The sequence below is a fragment of the Triturus cristatus genome, chromosome 2_1 (genome assembly GCF_964204655.1).
Source record: "Triturus cristatus chromosome 2_1, aTriCri1.1, whole genome shotgun sequence".
Classification (NCBI taxonomy): Eukaryota; Metazoa; Chordata; class Amphibia; order Caudata; family Salamandridae; genus Triturus; species Triturus cristatus.
The window spans coordinates 928,244,396-928,265,581 of record NC_140581.1 but is presented as its reverse complement, the minus strand read 5'-3'; the positions used below and the strand labels follow the sequence as shown (position 1 = coordinate 928,265,581).

The following is a 21,186-nucleotide window of genomic DNA, read 5'->3' as shown; positions in this document are numbered from 1 at the left end:
GGCAGTGTGAGTTTCTCAGTGGGGCAGTATGGTGTTCAGTGGGGGAGAGGATGTGGCACTATGGCCAGAGCTATGGAAATTGGAACTAGAGAACCAGGTTCAGCATTAATAACCAGTCCACCAGACCAGTCCCCTGAGGGAGCACATTTCTATGCTAGATCTTAGAAGGCTGCGCAAGACCTTAGAAGCCCTGGTGTCGTAGCACCAGCAGGTGGATTCTAGCATGACAAGTGTAGTTTAACCTTCAAGGCTTGTCCACCACAATCCATACTGAAGTTCACCTTCAGTCTTACAGGCAGGCCTATGAAGCAGCACAGCCTTGAACAACAGTGACTCGGTCACTGTGGTCACAGGACCCTTTAGAAGGGCCAGCTCTAGGGCAGTGCAACCGGTGTGACCACACCGGGTGCTGACTTTCGATGGAGGCATTATGTTTGCAAGTATATTAAGGTTTTAAAAGCGCTTGCTGCCTCCTTCCAGGCCTCCAGCAATTGTTGGCAACAATAAAAATATCATTATGACTCTGGTGTTTAATGTTCTTCCTAGAGAGAGATCATTTTGTCTAGTGGAAGTTTTGATTCATGGAAAGGTAGCTCAGAGGGTTAATGTGCCTGCTGCAAAGAACATGTACCATGCAGATTGTGAGAAGTTGGCCTAGTTTATGCTGTCCACTAGTTATAGTGGGCACCATGTACCAGTACAAACAACCCTTATTGATGATAGGTTTAAAGACTACCTTTATTGAAAGCTATCCTAGTGGTAGCTATGGAGAGCAGCCTTCAGGCTAAGTCTTGGAGTGTAAAGCAGCTTGGTTTACCAGATTATAACCTCTTGAATTACTAAATGAAAGGAGATCCACACAAGGTATATATAAAATATATGTATTTATTTCTAAACACTCACTACTAATCGCTTTATGAGATTAGAGTCCAAGATACACAATAATACAGTTCTAAAATGACAGTAAATAGCACAATATACATTGGGCCCTAGGGGCAGAACAAACCATATATTAAGAAAGTGGTATAAGAACCACGACTTGACTAGACAGTGCCTAGAACACGTAGAATTGCTGGGACCCCAAGGAACCACCCAAGGTAGTGACACAGGAGACCCACGAGGGACACGTGCAGTGTGAGAACACAGGCGCGAGCCCCGTTCTATTCTATGGGAAAGTCGTGGTTGGAAGTTTAGAAGTTAAGGACACTTAGTAGAGGGTTTTGAGCAAACCCCTTCAGACTTGGGGGTTCTAGGGCCAGCACCCACGGGCACACCAGAGTACTCGAGTTACCTCACCCAGGGAAGCCGAGTGCACAGGTGTCAAATGGTGTCGGGAATCGTCGTTGATTTCAATGGCGATCTGCTGCAAAGTGCTGCTGCCGGGAAAGAGAAAAGTGCCCAGTGTGATCCAGGCCTGGATCTTAGATCAGAAGAACCGGAAAGCAGAGGGGACAGAGTCTGGGTCACTTGCCAGTGACCAGGGGCATGATAGATGAATGCCCACCGATGTCGGGTGATTCAGGTGCGAAGAGGTGAAGCTTGACTCTGCAGCCATGAGGACCAGGAGGTGTCAATGACAACCAGGAGCAGCATTTGTTCTGTCCCACAAAGGATGTCGAGTGCTGCGGTGTCGGTGCTCGGATTGAACACAACAAGCCTTGGCAACAGCAACCCATGCAGGAAGAGAAAAGATGCTTCGGTGCGGACCAGCAAGGTCCTAGGGATTCCCCATGCAATGGAGAGTCAGGCCACATCTGGAGCAACCAGGTACGCCTATTTAGAAGTAAAGTTGCCTTCACAGGGACCCACCAGTCGACGGACTAGGGATCGCGAAGGGACTTCGAGAGAAAACACAAAGGGCCAGCTCACGGAACACTCGTGGAGTATAGGCAGGCAATCTTCTGTGCAAATGCTGCTCGGGGTCAGAGCTACAAGTAACCCAAAGCTCAGCTGCAAGAGTCGTTGGAAAGCTGATGCTTCTGCAAAGTGACAGGGTGTCCAGGGGTTCGGGTTGCACGGTCGCCACGAGGAATACAGGCCATAGACTTGCTGTGGGCACTGATCAACCTCTAAGACCACAGAAACCCACCTCCTGCATTGCAAAATTATTCAGAGTCCGGCGGGAGCTTCGGAGATGCAAACCGGTCAGATGCATCTTTGGTGACTGCCTTGCAGGGGAGTAACTTTTACTCCAATGGAGATTCTTCACTCATCTAGTTCAATGTAGATCGTCGAAGTTCCAGGATTCAGTATCAGAGTTTTGTCCAGGTGTAATCTACAGTCCTGTAGCCAGGGGTTCCTTTCTTATACCAAAGGAAGGAGTGGGACAAACTCTAGGAACCCACCTATGGGAGAGTCAGGAAAGAGGGGTGGCTACGCCCATTTCTTTTGTCCAGTTTTGCACCAGAGCAGGGGCTGGTAGCCCCTGCAACCGGTTTGAGCTGGACTGTGCACAGGGACACCAAATGTGCTCCCAGTGCTGAGCTTCAAAGCACTCTGAGGGCACCCACCCAGCCCCAATACACTAAAGCCTGTCTGGGAGGTGGTGACACCTCCCTGTGACAGGAAACCTATTGTCCAGGCCTCCCATGCCAGAGTTGCGTCCAGCAGCAGGAGGGCAGACTCGTGTCTGTGGCTGGCAGCATCCATTTTCTGACGCCAGTGCTCTGTTAGCTGGTACCAGGTATACCAGTGCTGTCATGTCTCTCCCTCTAAATGGGTGGGAGGGATCAAACTCCCACACCAGTTACTGGTGTGGGGGATGATTACAAAGTGGTTGACACCAAACACAACAGGTTTCCATGCAGCCATCCCAAAGTTAGCATTTACAGTTTGGTTATAATGCACAAGAGTGTATGGTTTGGTTGCATCACAAACAACCCCGGAATAAAGGTTCCAAAGGCTGCAGAGGGGCTCTGCTCATGCATGGGCACCCTCTCAAATAAAACCCAGCACCCTGCCTTCAGGATTGGTAAGGCCTGCCATAGGGGTGACTGATAGGTTTATATGTGCAGTGATATGGAGAGATATAGTGAACCTATGTCTCAGTAAGGGGTGCATGCACCACCTTACCCAGGCTGCTGTAGCAGACCTGTGGTGTCATTTTGGAAGGCTTGCACAGATCACAAAGTGCACATAATATAAATAGGTCAGTGGGCTACTGCTTTTGTCAGAGAGATCCTTTTGTTACTTGCAGTTTATAAGTTAAAATCCTAACATACAACAGTGAGCTATTAACTTTCATCTAAGAGCTGCATACAAACTGCAAGGTATAAATTAGAGCGTTATGTCCCTCCCTCCCCCCCTCCCCCCCCCCACCCCCACCCCGGTCTTAGATTATCCTAATGTTGCAAAGTGTTCTTTTGGACAGAAATCAATTCCGATGATTAAAGAGAACCCCCAACCATGGTATTAAGATTTAAATTCTGAGTTTATGGTTCTCCAGACCAATCACTATTAAACTATACGGCCTAGTAGTATGGTTGTCATGTGACTCCTACACCTTGTAGTCCTTAGTCTTATGTAACATTTTCTATACAGTGATTTACACACAGATTGTCTCTGAGTAATGTGTGTGATGTAAAGTGCTCCGACACCCTACACTGGCAGTTTGGCCTGGATTGTTCCCATGAGGCACAGGGTCAGACTGATTTGCATATGGCCATGTCTGAACTGGGGTGGCGGAGTGAGCTAAAGAATGATGATGGATTAAACCCAGATCAGTTGACTGGGGGTGAGTGCTTGCAATGTTCAACACTCCGTCCATCATCCCCTTAGGTTTTGCTTTAATTAATATTAAGTCTTCTTTTGCGCGGGCAAACACTTTAGGGTTGCCCACAGGGAAACGCAGAGTAGAGCAAACAGTACCTTACGGTTGGCCAGACCCACAGCTGTGTTAGGACGTTTCGCTTCTTGCAGAGGTTTCAGGCCTTGAAGAAGAAAAGTTCTTTGTCAGGTCCACTGATTCACCAGATCGTCGCAAGTGAAGAAATACAATAGTCCCAGCAGCGTACAGTATCTCTTCTTTATTGAAGTTCTTCTCATGAACAGAAACATCCTATCCACAGGGCACTCCAACAACTTACCACTGGAGTTCTGACAAACAGAGCTTACAATGTGAACACTCCGAAACTCCTAAGAGTTCTACATTAAATGAAAGCAAGCTGAGGGACTGCTAGTAGCAGGCTGAATTATAAATACCACAACAGCATCTACAATTTGTTCCAAGAAGAGATGGGAACTGAGGCCCAAAAGCAGATACCCTCTAAATTGTGAGAGTAAATTAGTGGCGAGCTTTAAATCCTGAAACCTAACTGCAGAGTGAAGGATCAGGCAAATAGGCAGTGGGGTAGCAAGGGAAAGGGCAGTCTGCTCCAAGCAGCAACAGTTTTGGGGCAGAGGCCACTCCCCCCCCCCTTACCTGCAGCTGTAGCAGTCATCACCAGCACCCAAACCGACCCCCCCCCACACAACCATCCTGGGCGGCAGACGCAAGGACCGCCACGGACGGCACAAGGTCTAGCTACGCCACTGCTAATAGGGCATCTCAAGCTGGCAGAATGTCCACAACTGACTAATTTAGCGTGCAGAAACCATTTCAGCCTATTAAATTTGGCGCCAATGAATGCACACTCAGCAGACTGAGTCGCTTTGGACAAACGCAAAGCTGAGATCGCTTTTAACAAGGATGGGACAGGAAAACCAGTCTGGCCCGGTCATGTTTTTCTGTCACTTTTGGTCATTTTACCACTTGGCTTCAGGTACAGGGGCTTGCTTCTTCCAGAGAAGGATGAGATGCCATGACCCACCTTGCCCCATGGCCCCTTTCTAGTTGCTATCTCCCAGAGTGTGAGGGTGGTTCCTATATTTTTGCTTGGAGGATACTGGTATCCACTCCAGCTCTGAAAAAAAAAACATGAATTATCAAGAGTTCTGCCACAACTAGCAAAGTAATCAGCCCAACAGAAAGGCCTCCAGCTTCTGGAACACCACCTAAAATACTGGGCCCCAAAATGCATAGCTATAAAGGAAGAGGGCGACACACTTTGTATCACCCACCATACCAGGAAGGGTTCACTTTAAAGAAAACTTGTAAAATGAAAGCCTATCTATGTAAGTGACGATTGTCAGCAAGTTTTCCACGCTTGACCAGTGTGGTTGAAAAAGCAGACGTAGGAATTAAGGAGAGGTCACAGATAAGCCACTATTGAGTGTTCGATTTAAAAGCTGAAAAATAAATCTATATTTATTCTCAGCCAGCACTGCACAGTCTCCTCTCATGGCTGTTCCTGGTAACTCTGATGCGGAGGGCAGCTCACACCGATGCAAGTCTGATGCTAAAGTACAGAAGTGTGCTATAGACTTGAATCTCTTGAAAAGTGATTGTTTGCGGTTCTTGCTATTAGTAAATGAAAGTACCCAAAATTGTTAAATTGTATTAAGGCTAATTCATGGATAAAAACTGATCCTAGTGGGACCATCACTGGTTCTAAACAGCAAGCAGGGGCAATGAAAAATCCTCACCACCCATCCTAGAAAACAAGCATTTACAAATGTATTAATTTCACCTTGTCCGACCCTCTCCCCAAACCCAGGCAATGGCGCATTCCTGGATTACAAGTTTACTTGCACTGGTTCTTCAGGGACAGGGGATAACTTGAAAGGGATGAGTGGAGGGGAAAAAAACAAAACTGCATTTCTGGTGCCCCAACAAATGTTGGTCTCCACCACTGCTTAAACTGCTTCATGAAATTGGACCAAACGTAGCATGAAATCATAACAGTAGTCAGCAAGCATAGGTCTTTCTTGTGGCTTGCTGTACATCCTTTGACTAGTTTTTGCAATATTTTAGTTGCAAAAAAGTGTTCAGGAGACGTTGAACAGCTGAATTAGAGATATCTTCCCTGTTAGTGTGCAAATTGGGACTGGCTATAGAGTCACATATTCTAAATTCAAAAAGTAAACAAATCAAATTAGACAAAGACTTTGTCCCCATTCCAAAAGTGGTATCCAGCGGTCTTCGGAGGACCTGCATATCTGATGGTATGTGTTGTAACAGCCATTACCGGATGCCAGGTAATTAAGCCTGCATCCATGGGAACCATAAGAAGGAGCACCTCCTAACCGGAGGAGAAAGGAGGGTGGTCCCAAAGGGACAGAGCCTACTCCCGCCTCAAAAAATTCCCTGTTTTTGGCGTGCTGTTTGTGGATTTTGGGATTGATTTGTGGAAATTATTTTTGGCCTGCTGATTCATAAATCCATCAGAAAAGCAAACTAAAAAATTAAATGCCCACTCCACATGTACACAGTCAAAGTGTCAGCACAGACCGCACTTTGGACACTTGGGAATGGCACTATTTTTTGTGGGCAGGAAAAGTACAGAGCATCGGACCCAGGCCCAGCATCAGATCCGCTGTACATGGCTGAAGGCTATACTTGGATAGTCCGGGAGGGATAGGGCTGGTAAGTTTCTGGTCTATAGCTAGATCCTGTATCCTGAAGTTTCGCCACATGGCAAAAGGCCACGCACTGCTCATTGAGTGGGACAGGAGCTCTGCCCAGAGGCTGCTGCACACTGCTGAAGGTGTGCGTCAATGGTTTGTGTGGGATGGAGGCTGGAAGCTGAATCCGGTCATAGGCTAGGTGTGGGCACAGAGCTAACTGCACATGGCCAAAGACCATTCACGGTATGCATTTCCTTTGTCAAGGAGATCATGTATATAATTCACAATCCCGAAATAGAATTGAAAAAAATTCTTAAAGGAAAGTTATGCTAAAATATCTAGAAGATGCAAAGAATTGTTAATAAAAAAAAAAACACTGCTCATGACCTCAAACATGTCACAGATGATATCTCAAGTGATTTAACTAATGATACCACCATGGGAAGACCAAGACAGTGTACAAGCATAGCATCTCCAGGCACAGCAATTTAAATTTGAGCAGGCATTACCAAGAAGGTCAAACAGTTATGAAACTAGAAGTCATGATTGCTCTACTGACTGGACTAGGAATGCCAAGAATGTCCTTCAACCTGCTGCTGAACGACTGGGAAAGTGATGCGGGGTAAAGGGATGCCAGTGTAAACGGAAACTGGTAATACCACTTAGGAGTCTACGTCCCTGCAGGGGGTAGGTGCAGGGCCAGACACAGGGCTTCACTCGGTCTTCTGCTTATTTCTGAGAAGGGCTGAAAGTAATTTGCAGTAGATTTAGATGATTTACAGGCTTGGCTCAGGTCCAGGATTTAGGCCAAGCTGTAAACTCAATACTCAATGCACACGGCTGACGTCCATGAGCTGAATGTGGGATCCAGATGGGGAATTGGCACAGATCCGGTGTCCAACCCTTGCGCACAGAGCTGAAGTCCATGCACAGTGTGTTATGTCAATATAGGAGCTGGGCGCACTACTTTTCAGAAGGTGAAATGCTACTCGACACCAATGAATAATACATTACGACAGAATCTGTAAATAAAACACATACATAAGCAAACAATTGTGGAGCCAAAGTGATGCAAATGTTCAGGTGACTTGTGATGTCACCCTGTTTCGTCTCACAGATGCCATATTTATGACTAAAAGTGCTTTTAGGTTTAACCTATAACATTCCTTCACCTGAACTCTTTTATTTTTAAGGAAATTACATTTCATTTACATTTTAGTTTATCTTCGAGTCCTTAACCATAACTATTTCAAGTGTTTCAGTAAATATTACACACAATGTAGATTCAATATTTATTCCACATAATTCAAAGAATACAGAGAAGTATAAATGATATTTATTTTGTGCAATTGATCCAAATTTTATAGAACCTTCGTAAAACTCATGTTTCATCATTGACTGCTATAAAGGTAGTTGACAAGTTAATCAGTATGATCCGCGGCCTGATAGTCTCCAAGTACTAATTCTACTCAAAAGGCAAAAGTCACAAGATCTAGTGAGATATGGAAGGCGGATCTAACTCGAAATGGATCCTCGAAGAGATGTTTTTTGTTTGTGGCGAAGATTGGGAGTGTGTGTGTGTGCGTGAATAAAGCACCTTTTTGATGTCCTTGCAATGTTTCTATCGTTTACAGCCCTTGCATATGAACTAAAAAGAAGTTTACTGTTGGGAAGCATTCAAAAAATGTTATGGATAAAAAAAACTCACTACTCACTGAAACTGGTGGAGCTCAAGTAGTTGCAAGTGCAAACACCACCATAAACGCATGGCCGTAATGCTAGTATTTGTATCGGTCCACCTCTGGCATGGGGCTGTAGCGGTAAAGTAACAAGTGGTAAGGTAGGGAGGGGTGTACAGATGACTATTACTCATCAATGCTTACTATTTTGTTGAATCCGAGAGCTGGTATTCTCTCCGTCTGTCATAACATTCCTGGATCCCTGGATCTTCCCAGAGCTTCTTGATGGCTTCGACTTGCTTCCTTTCCAATGAGCACACTTTAGCTACCTCCACTTCGCGGATCATCATCGCGTTTTCCTAATGAAATAAAAGAAAATCCATACTGAATACTTGCTGTTTGTTTTTTGTGAAATCAATCCATTCCATTAACTGTAAACATGGACTTGTATGGTAAGAGAAGCAAGGTATTAAAATTGGGGCAGAGAGACCAAGAAAGGACATATGACTAAACAAATTGAGATCATGAGAAATAGAGCAAAGAGCGACAGATCAACAAACAGTAAAGGGTCAAGATAAAGTGAGTTCCAGCAGGGACATAGGCAGTGAATCAAAAACGGCGAGTGTGAGAAGAGAAAAAGTGCCTCATGCAGAGACTGAGCAAAGGAGAGACAGACACAAATTAGAGCGCAACAATAGGTTTGAGAGGTAGAGACCGAGGAAAGCGACCTGGAGAACTAAGATGACCACGTTTTTCACTAGAAGGAGCTGTATTCTGCTGTGAGAAATTGCCTAATTAAGAGTCAGTTTCTGTAATAACTACTGCTTTAACGTTAATTCAACAATCCAAAAATGATGTTTACTGTGCGCTTTTTTCAAAACACATCTGAAAGAATAACAGATTCCCCTAATTATTAATCGCAAAAGAAGTGTATTTATTTATTAGCACTTATTACCCTTGATGAGGCAAGTACCAACCTACTCCGGAACCCAAGGTTAGTAGTTGATCCAGTAGTAACTGGTAATACTCTCAAGGAAATTATTCCATGCTTACACTCCAGTTTATTTGTGGTACGTTAAATGAATAGGAGTTAAGCGTGACAAATAGTTGGGCTATGCAAGTTCTTGCAAGTGGTTGGTGGGATAAATGAATAGACTAGCATATGCTAGGTATTGTTAAACTGCAGGAATATGGTTTCACAGAAGGAGAAGATATCTATGAAAGAAGTCTGGGACATTTGCAGAAATATAATAAAATAAAAACTAAAACCAGCTACTTAACTTCTAGAGCCGGATAACATCCAAAATTCAACATAAAGGACACAAGGCCAGCTCAGAAAAAATTGTTCATAATGGGCCTGTGTTTGTCAAATGTACTGTAGGAAAATATAAACAGAATCAGGAATCAAAAACTGTAAAAAAAACTAGTACGCCTCAAGAGAATACATGCTGTGGACTAACCACTCCAAGCCACATGCCAACTAAACCAGACCACTAGTGACACATGCTGAAATGCCATTGCCCAAGAATGAAACCGGGAGGTAGGGTCTTAGGGACCCGTGCCCTTAGGTACCTACAACTTGCACACTTGCTGTGCACTGCTAATTACCCCACATATTACAACACTCATGACATCACGGATAATATCACTGCAGCATTTGCTGTAAAATTATTCATGAAAAAACTGTACATGGCGAGAGCGTGAGACAGTTACCTTATAGCACGAGTTATAGTTGAGATAATCAACTATAACTGCTGAATTTCTATGGTTTTGTGTGTCAAATTTGAACCTAACTACAACGTCCCTGTAAACTTTGTTTTTTTAGTGAATTAATATACAATACATTTATTTATATACATATAGCTAAGAATGTATCACCGTCTGATATTGTTTTCTTTCTGGGGTTGGTGACAGATCTCACCTATCACTTGCAGTTTGCTTCTGCCTGGTTTCATTCTTGGGTGAGGACAGATCAGCACATGAACCAAGTAATCTGGTTGGTCCACAGCATGTATTCACTTGAGGCATACTAGTTTTTTTTATTGAAACAATTTTTATTAATACTAATTGTACACCTTTTGCCAATACAGGTTTCATTCTCAAGACAGTTTGCAATCAGATTGTTCAAATTATAACACTCTTAATAGTACTGTTATACAGTTATATATAATACATTCACACATCTCATATTACCTCATAGAGCCTTTCCCATTCAGCCATACTAGTTTTTTACCATTTTTTTTTATTCCCGATTCTGTTTATACGTTATGACAGTACATTCTGCTAACATCGGTCGATAATGAACACTTTATCCCGAGGATGGTTTCATGTCGCCGACAAAAGAAAACGGAACATCAACAACTATTTTCAGAACGAAGCAAATGGATTGCACTATCAAACGAAATTAAGATTAATTGAAAGGACGTGTTTTGATTAGTTGAGTTGATTTGTCTCCCATCAAGAGTCATTACTAGATGGTCAGCGGTGGCGTGTCTTTCATAGGACTGTTTTGGATATTTCTTTAATGAAGCAGCTATATTTTATTAATATCTAAATACGGTTTGTAAATATTGTACGCCTTACCAAAAATGTAACAGTTTGTGTGATGTGTGCTTCTAAAAAAATCCAGTCATAGGATACCTAGGGCACCACTGGCCGGTTTGTTAGCCATTCTCTCCGCCCGCACGCCCTGGAGAATTGGCTTCGCCATCATTGAAGGCTCCTTACCTTTATAGGACAAGATTTTTGTTCACATTACCAATGAACCTGTGGTGTTTTTAATGGTCCCAAAAAAAAAAAAAATGACTATATGGTCATTGGTAATGTGAACAATCTTGCCAGATAAAGAAAGGCAAGGTTGTAGGGTACCTTGTATGCTGTGGCTTCAGTAGGAAGTACCCTACAGCCGAATAACTCTCTCCACTCCCGAGAAGGATTATTCTCCTGTGTAATTCGGCACTTTACGTCACGTTTTTCCTAATCAAGAGGTTTGTCGCTGGTGCCTGTTTTTGTCCTAAAGCGGTGTTAAGCTTTCATGCAGAACAAAAGAGCACTGTCCTCCCCCCTCCTCCTCCCATCCTTCTCCATGAGAGGGGTGTCTGCATCTGCAATGAGCCACTAGAGGGGGTCAGATATACATGTTTCATTCTGTAGACTGCAGAAAACATCTTTTCTAATTATGGATTTGTTCGCTGGGTTCATGAATTTTCCTCCCCCACCTTGAGCCCCGTCCGATTCAAGGCCAGTCCCCTCGTGGAATGTCAATCTCATGGGCAGAAGCTTGTGGGGGGGAGGGTGCGGCAGAGGCTTTGGGGCATCTATCGAGGAGGCTCTCTGTTCACCCCTCTTTGTCGTCTGAATGTGGGAGATGCCGAGTCGCTGGACTGTGGAACTAGGGTTCTTGCTGCTGTTTCTGGCCGAGCCCGTTTCAGGTGATGCGCTTCTTTAAACAGACACCTGGCCTTGGTTTTGGAAGGGCGTGGACGAGGTCGGTTTGAGGAAGTAATGTGCCGATTTTACTCACTGGTAATCTTCATCTCTCCAAGTAGCCTTCCTTGTCCCAGCATTTACATCTCCACCCTCTGGTTCCTGGTCACAACCTAGATTCCATATGCTTGGAGGCAGGCGCGCAACACCCATTGGACTCAAAGGGCTTCAGCCCCCACCCCCGTCGTGTGTGGCAGCCCGGGATGAGACAGCTTCCCGGGCACCCACACAGCCGCACCCGAGCACTTCACAGGTCTTTTAAAGACCATTTGCATGTTAATGAGGCCTTGCTGTTGTTTCACCCCTTCTAAGAGCCCCTGCAGCTCCACTCTGCCTATTGCTTAAAGATTCAGCCCCCCACCCGAAGTTTCTTAGCCCCCCCCCCCCCGCCCCCGAATTTTGGCTCTAGTTGCGCCTCTGCTTGGAGGTACAGACTCACTGACAGGATGGGATGGGGAGTATGGTCCCATTAACGGGTGGATCCTATGGCATCTGTCGGGAGGAGGAGACTTTGTTTTAAGTAGAACATGCGTTGCCTAAGGGGAGCAGCCGGGTTCTTGTATCAATAAAAATCAAAATAAAATCAATTGTGCCAATTTTAAATTGCCGATAGCACTGTTCATTGAGCCATTTCCACTTTGTGAGGTTAACGAATTGCCACATTCATGCTTATATATTTCCACATACGCATTTAATTCCTTGATGCAGATAATTTAATAAATAAGAATTTAGGAACACAGGCGTCGTTATCATTCATGGGCACTGTAGAGAGTGATCGCTGATAAATAGCATTAGAACATCCCAAAGGGAACATTGCTCATTTCTGAATGAATGAGGATTGATGCAAGTACTGGGGCAAGAAATGGCATTCGGAGTAATACATATTACTTGTAAGTAATTGACACATATCAGCCTATTTCACCCGCGAAGCATTAATGGAGATTGTGATCACATCCATTCTGTATTCCCTTATTACTAAGAAAAAGCAGCAGCGGCTGCTCTCGCCGGAATTTCACTGTAGCCCTCGAACTTCACTTGTGATTGTTAAAACTGCGCTTTCTTAAAACACGCTATTTATGTATGTGCCATTGTACCAATTTGTTTGCCACTCCACCACGGACTGGATGGGCTGAGTATAACTGAATACAAAGGCGTTTGTGGCTAAAAAAAAAACATGTACAAGCGTTCCCACCTTGACAAAAAGCCGCCCTTAAACAAAGCAACACAGATACGAAATTGTAACCAGCAGTAAACCATTAATTCCTTAATACAGGATAGTTTCGGAGGGTGAGCGGTTTCCATTACTTTAAATTCAAACCACTAGGTGGCAGCATGGACATAGCAATAGCACCCCCATATTATCCAATGCAGTACGTGTTCGCCAGACAACCCAAGTTATTTGGTCCTGACTTTTTTGAAGATGGGATTTTATTGAAATAATAAAAAATACAGAAGGTGAAATAAAGTAACAACAAATGGGACTGAGGTAAAAATCCAACCTAGAGAAATTAATGTTACCATTTGAATACGAGCAATTCCATTCCTCTGTAAAAAGAGGAGCACCTGTCACTACAGGAATTAAAGGGGAGAAGATGGTGCGACTGTTCGTCACAGCATCACTTATTTAAGTGCTACATTCAAACCAATTAGTCCGGAAATAAAAACATTCAGGCAGATGTATACACTAATATATATGTACACATACATGAACACAAATAGCTCTACCAATGAATCCTCCCCAGATCGAATCTCTGCGCCTTTGCAGACATTCTGAGTTGCAGCAGTTTAATTACTTATTTTAAACTGATTTTATTATCTTTTTGCAAAAAATACTGGCTGCCTTTTGGGGTGTTAAATTACACAGTGCAAATTCTGCTTCTAGTCTTGTCTGAAATGTACATGAAAGACCAAGATACCAAGGAATTAAGTGGGAATGGTGATGGTGTGACCATGTATTATAATTTATATGGAATAAGATACCCTCTGCTGTATGGGAAAGATTGCAAGTCACCTCGGAGGTCCATGACCTTATAAAGGAACTCTGCCTTTAGCCTCACTTCTCGATTAACAAAAGGTTTTCAGAGCCTGACAAAAATGTAGATGGTCTAAAACACAGAGTTCCAAAGAAAAAAGATTCCACAGATTTGGATCTAGAATAGAAAAAGATGGCCTCGTTGACAAACGTAGGACCAGGAAGAAAGACTCGCTAGTGTGACAGATGGTATGATGAACATCCCATAATATCTTAAAGCAAAATGGTTGTTTTATTGGTAGCCAATATAAAAAAAAAGTCTGGCTGCCGAGAAAGATTTAATTTGCACAACCCACTGGCCAGCCTCACACCCAATCTCTGCATTTATTACATGTTCTGGTATCTCAGGCTATGAGCATTACCTTCTATATTCAAGGTGTGCAAGAATGCGCATACCAGTTACTGGAACGTGTTTCACAGGGGACAAAATACAAAATGTTCGGCACCTGCAGAAAGCAGCTAAACCACATTTTTGACCATGGATGTCAGAAGAAAAAAAATCTGTCACAAAAGAGGCTCAGTTACGTCGCTTTGGGCACCAGAGCTGACGAAAAGTCTCCACCCCAAGCATATTTGACCAATAATGCATGCCAGCCCCATAGCAAAAACAAGTCTCGTCACCATTCACTCTGAGGACATTCACAGCCAGTCTCGAAGGGCTGTAAGGCACCAGCACTGTTGGTTGGGCTGGTCCAATGTCAGCAAAAGCTGGGTGCCGTCAATAGGCTTATAATGAGTTACATATAACACTGCATCTCGGACTTTCATTGAAAAACAGGGAAAGGTTAGAATTTTGCCCATAGAGGATTACTCCTATATTAAGACCAAATAGACAACGATTTTTTTCAAACAAAAATATTCAGAACATTTCAGGAGGAGTCAACAAAGTCTACAGCAGTCGTAGATTTCTATGGTTATTCGTGCATACCATTTCCATTACTTGAATGTATACAATTTCCATATATGGATTTGTAACCAAGGGTGCAACTCTGCATGTGGAAATGTAACCCAAATGTGCATTTGCCCATTAAACATTTCTATTTTATTTATCCACAGCTAAAAAAAATGTCCCCATGTAGGAAGAACTACCATTATAACGCCACAAAATAAGAGGCGGCTACCCACCCCATACCCTCGAAACTCAGGTACTCCTGTCCTGGAGAGGAGTCGTTTTGCATGTGTATCCACAGCGATAAACAACGCTTAAGCGCCTCGACAGGGACAAGAAGCACTATGTAAATACCTTTAAAATACGAATGGATACCAGGGACGTCTTAATTCGGTTAATAAGTCTAACTGATTCACAATGTACGTTATTTATATTCATATAAATAATATATGGAGTTATACATGGGTAACACTGAATAAAGGATGTTTTTCACTGGAGGGGGTTCTGAGTGAGACAGATTATATATATATATATATATATATATATATATATATATATATATATATATATATATATATATATATATATATATTATACATACACACACACCCCAAGGTTGAACCTTAAGTCGTCACAAGAATACTTTGATTCAATTAATTAAAATTGTTACAAACAATAGCATTATACCTGGAATTCGAGTATAACAGACGGTGAACCTGGACAGGCTTTAGGCATTGCCTCTGGTGCCGTGAAGTAAAACTATAGCTGTAGCTCATTAAAATACATTTCATATGAACCGTGTAAAAACAAGAGAAGTACTTGTCCATGGATGCTGCTGATCCTCAATGAATGCGGACAGGTGCCCCAAGGTTGGTCGTACTTTGGGGCCGCATCTAGAAGCGCACCATGCTGTAGGGTGTGTTACTATGCAAGCCATTCCAAGCCTGTCGAGCAGATGCACCGCTTGTGTGGCCTTCAGACAACCGGCTGGGTGCCCAGGATCCAATATTGCGACCGGTCCGAATCTACAGCACACCTGCTTTGCTTTTGCCATTTTTCTGCATTCAGCAGAGTGCACAGGAGCATGTGCTGGGGGGGGTCGTAGTTGTAATGCGTGGCACCTGGTGGCGCCCACCTCCGAAAGTTTATGGTGCAGCATATGAGAAGTTTTGTGCTGGGTCTTAGCGATTTTGTGAGACATACGCGGCCCTGGCTTAAAGTAAAAGGTGCTAGTGGACGGGGCGTAGTCCCTGAGTCACTTGGGGTGTTACTGAATTCTAGGACCTTCAGCGTTACACCATTCCATGAACCGCGGAGGGCCACTTATGAAAATTGGGTCCCAATTTCCATTCTGCGACTGAATAGATCTTAGTCCTTCTCATAGAGCCGAATTGCCAATTCTGTCACTTGGAAGCCCAAGGTGAGAAACATCCCTGTTATTCACTGTTATCTGCCTACAATGTCCAACAGCGATGCAGGGACAGAGCAGGCAGAAGGGAGCCATATGCCACGTGGCCCTCACCTGTCCAAGCCCCCATGTTACACCTAGGGCCCTGCGGCCCACCCCTCTCTGGCCAGCACTCCCAACCACACCCGCCCTTAAAAAAAAAAAAAAAACACATGTCTATTTGTCACCACCCTCAGCATTACAGTCTACACATATTTTACAAAGTCTGTGGTGTCCTACCACCTAGCCAGTTTACCTATTGCATTTACCACCACCACCAACACTCCCCCAAATTTTCGAAAAAATCTTGTCTGCTGCCACACACTCCCACCACTATGTGTCTGACACCCACAACTCCTGAAGCTATGGTCTCTGCTCTCCCTTGGAGCAGAGAGCCAGCGCTGCATTGAAAGGCTGTCTAAGCGCCAGTGGCACAGCAGGGGCACCTAGGGGCCCTTATACAAGTCAGGAAAATACACCGCCAATCCACAGCGCTGCGATACAAGACACCATAATTGGTATGCAGTGGGCATCTAACACACAGCTGGGCACTAATGCCACTGCACTTGGTACATTAATGATAACGCCAGTAGGAAAACTACTCTCACAAATGATCGTGCCCATGCGTTTGCTGGGCACCTGTTAGGGGGATGCTCCAGGACAACCGAAAAGAAGACACCCAAGCTCCGACTCATCCTCCAACTCTCTAGACCAGTGTTTCCCTAGCTGTGGGTCGAGTCCCACTGGTCGCTTGCAAGGCGATTGTTGGGGGGTCCTGAAAGTCTAAGCAATAAACGCAGATGCCTTTTAAGTCTGTATTTATCGCGTCACATTTGCTGAGCTCCAACGACAGAGGTCAAATGGCAGGTTATGTTTTCTGGCAAATTGCAGCTATTTAATTTATTTATTTTTTAACATGGGGATTGGTGTTTACAAACTCTTCTCACTTTGCAGTCAGATAAAGAAAAGGGAATATTGGGACAATCTTGCTGGGATGCAGTGTGTGAAAAGAAAGCCTGTAGGCTGTAAATGAACTGTACATGACGGGGCGCTGCCACGCGATGCTTTCTCGTATCCATAGAAGTTAGACCGGTAGCAAAAGTTTGTCATTCTAAAAAATGGGGCACGGGTCTAAAATTTTTACGGAGCTCTGACCTAGACCATAACATCACAGCAATTAACAGCAAGAGGTTGCCCGAACACCAACCCCTGGCCCACACCTGGGAAAAAGCATGCCTACAGTCATCTGCTGCGTCCCCAAATTGCATAAATCACAGAAACTAACAACTCAAGAAGACCTAACCACTTTAAACACACACAACCTTAGCAAAAGGAATCAATTAATGGCAAACCAACAAGAGACTGAAAGTCATTCACCCACAAGAAAGAGGTGGGAGGCAAGAAACTAGGACAATGAGCAGCACCATATACTACCAGTCCTCTCCGGTGACGGATGTCAAAGTATCACACATCTCTCTCTCATCGACCTCCTATCAGGATGTCCGGTTCTCTTCTCTAACACACATCTGCTTTGCCTCCCTTTGCACAAGTGTGTTGCTGAAAATACACATGTACCGGCCCCATCCAGGTTCTATTCTTTGCATCCCACCCAAAGGCAGATATTTCCACAAGCATGGCAGGGCAGAGTTACAGGCCCACTGTGCACCTCCTGCAGAGAGTGGTTCACTGGGGCTATGGGTAGAAATGGAGCTAAAATGCACACTGGATGAAGGATGGAAAATCTGGGATGTATCACTCCCCCTGCGGAAAGCATTGAAGCCAAAGAAGTAGTTCAGGGTGGCAAAGTTTCCCGGAGTGTGGTACAGTTGTCAGCACTGCCCAATCTCTATAGAGGAAGCATTTTATGTACCTGGAATGCAAAAACACATGGGCGAATCATGGCGTTTTGTTACCCATCTCAACAGCTTGGTTCACTCAGCGCGCAGAGGCTCAGAAGTCGAGCTTAGTTGCGAGGATAGAAACCACATACCAGGATGATCCGGGCACGACAGTGGCTACACACAGCATCATCTCGGGTAGTGCGTCAACAGGCCTGCAGTGGGTTTGGGCCAAACGCACAAACCCCGCTCTGAGACGCTCGCTTCTCTCACTCACGTCGCAGGTCCACTGGTGTAGCGAAAGTTGAGCCCCCTGCAAGGTACCTGTCGGGACCCCCTCCGGACCCATTAAGGAGCCCTCCGGGCAGAGTGTTGTGCTGAGGGGGCCCCCTGTAACTTACCATCTCACACCCCCCCGCCCCCCAACCCAGCACTGCGGCCCTGTGGCGCCTGTCTCACGCCACTGCTGCCTCTGACTAGGGCTGTCTGTTCTCTCTCAATGACGTCACAAGCAGGCAGGTCATGCCAAGACTAAGCTCCCAGAGCCACCCGGCAACACAGACCAGGCTCTCGAAACATGGCCCTGATGTAACGCGTGCATTCCAAGCACACCTGCGGCTCTTACTTTCAATGCCCTTAACCTATGCTCCTCCCCTCACTCCTGCAAGAGCAAAGCTTGAGACAGGCCCAAGGCAGGAACTAGCAAGAAAGGAAAGAAATATGAGCTGCGCAGCGGACTGTTGATTATTAGCAGCTTTTGATGGTCAAATTGGCCCCAGTGCCTCTCCACTGGCTGCAACACTGACAGCCATGCCCATTTTAGCAGCCTGTCAGCATGGTCTGGGATTCCACGTCATAGCAGTTAATACCTAGATCTAGAATCTGCTATACAAGCTACTGGCCCTCAGTGAGAGCCACACAACAGTTAGAATTATAGATGGCTAACTGTTTTATGGGGATGTTCTCCACTGAGTAGTTCCGAGTGACATCAAATAGACAGGATAAGCTGTGATAGGTCTACGATGGCGCTCAGAACCCCGAGGTGAAGAACATCCTTGTAATTCACTTTTTACCCATCTGCAATTTTTTGTTGCATATGCCTTCCCTCCCCCTGAAACTCATCTGCCCCGTTACCAATATACGAAGGGGTAGAGGAGCAATCGGGGAGCCAAGCAACATGTAAACAATGAATAAAAAAGGTATTTAAGTATCTGCCTTCCTGCCACCCATCGCCACTACATTCTGCAAAGCCCACCCAGATCCTCAGCCCTAAATGAAAGAAAATACCTGGCTTCCTGCCGCCAACCTTCTACGCAAAGGAAAGCAGCACTCCTCACTCTCACACTAAGTATAAAGAGCTGGCACTGCACTGATAGCGGCTCTGAAAGAGCGCAGCATCATTTCCCCCTCAATGTAGGTCTGCAAAGGCCAGTAAGGCAATTGGTGCAGGCACACCACTGTCAAAACCCCCTTGTCTCCCTCAGATCTCTGAAGACCTGGAGAGGTGGAAGAAAGTAGATGAGACCGCCAACCACAATTCTGCCACTGCACTCTGGTCGCTGGAGACCCGGGCGAGACGGTGACACAAAGTGCTTTTAATGATTGACATCACAATAATGGATAACCATTGTTGACGTCACTACCATGAATAACCGATCTGGGCCCATTATTCATACCAGGAGCTTCCAACAGAAGCTTTTTTACAACAAAGTTATTATCCCCAATCATATCAACAAGAATAAAAACCATGTACATAGTTGGTGCCGCCCAACCCTCCCAACCCCCTTCCTCCCAATATCAGGAATCTCCTGGTTGTGCAAAGGGAGGGGACATGCAAACCAATACAAACGCTGGCATTATTTCCTAGTTTTTGTTCCTACTATAACCCATAGAAAACACTTCAACTTTGTTCCCAAAGAAAATTCTCAGTAGCAACTTCACACTGCTCAAGTGATTTCCAAAGTTGGACGGTACTCTCCGGTAACGAATATCACACACACTGTCAGTAACGTGCAATCGTACACCTTCAGCAAACAATCTCATCCGATACAAAATGTTTCCATGTTGTCAGTTAAACCAGGAGCAGAAGAGAAATTAAGAACTCAGACAATTAAAAAGTGGTTGCTCTCAAGTCCCTTTATAAAAGCGGAGGGTGCAAGACCCTTTCAATTTACCCCCTTTGAGGGGGGGGAAATCACAACCGTTTTTCTAAGCTTCCCAGATCCAGCAACACCATAAAGGTAATCTTGAACCTACTTCAGGTCTTGAAATATTCATCAATACCCTGTTCTGGAAAGATATTGCACTCAACCTCATGAATGGTCTACCATGCCTACTGAATTTCCCAATAATGTACAAGAAATTTGAGAGAAGTCAAAAATTGCTCGGTTGAAAATAGGCACAAGGCACTATGAACTCGGAAGCGCGGAAGCGCAATTGTTTTCAACACTGGAAACCCTTACAGAGAGGAGTGCTTACTCAAATCAAATCAGCACATAGCTACCCCAATGGAGTTTCCCAGCTCTAGAGATTCTAGGGGCCAGTAAAGCCATTCAAGGAGTCCAAATAGCCAAGTCTTGAGAGATTTCTTAATCTGTGCAAATGAATCACCGTGCACCACCCAGGGTATCTTGCTTTAGCAGAGTGAGGTAATGGTAGATGACTTCTCGCTAGCTCTTCTGTGAGAAGACCCTTACTTGCTGAGTCCATCTGATTGACGCTTATTTGTTATGTGTATCCCCTCCACATAGGAAGTGTATAAAGATAGGCCACTTAAGAATTAATACTCCGTGATGTTTTTCTTTTCAGCTTCTGCAAATCAGTGAAACAAAACTGCTGGTTCCACCTGTTAGACCGGTCATCCTTGGCGTGGTTTTCCCAGCTTTTTTGGCTTCCATCCTCCATGGTTTTGTTGGCCTTTGGACTCTGCACACTTTACCACCACTAACTAGTGCTTAAGTGCTTGCGAGCTCTCTTTTAAACATGGTGAAACTGGCTTACACCCAATTTGCAAATTTAATTTACTTGTAAGTCCCTAGTAAAGTGGTCCTACCTGTAGCCTGGGCCTGTTAAATTAAATGCCTGCAGCATTCTTTGTACTACCCACTTAAATGGCCCATTAAACAGGTCTCAGGCCTGCCACTGCAGCCTGTGCGCGCAGTTTTAAACTTCCATTTTGAACTGGCAAAATAAACCTTTTCACAAACACATGAGTTCCAATACTTTTCTCTCTTTTTACCATGTTTTATTGCCTTCAATTAATACATAGTCCATTTTCTCCAAACAAATAGATTATTCCAAATTTTAACCACAAGTTCAACATATGCCTATGATGGCTTTTCTTCAAACCACAGGGGGATTCACTGTCCTTC

General features: G+C 44.5%; 1 protein-coding gene across 2 annotated transcripts in view; it reads right to left on the bottom strand.

Moving 5' to 3' along the window:
* The window catches only part of LOC146866107 (guanine nucleotide-binding protein subunit alpha-14), a 452,892-nt gene that overhangs the window by 56,142 nt on the left and 375,564 nt on the right, over positions 1 to 21,186 (bottom strand). For both annotated transcript variants that reach the window (XM_085633345.1, XM_085633354.1), the window contains exon 3: positions 8,328 to 8,482. In XM_085633345.1, the coding sequence (XP_085489471.1) occupies positions 8,328 to 8,482 (155 nt within the window). The remainder of the gene's footprint in view (positions 1 to 8,327; positions 8,483 to 21,186) is intronic.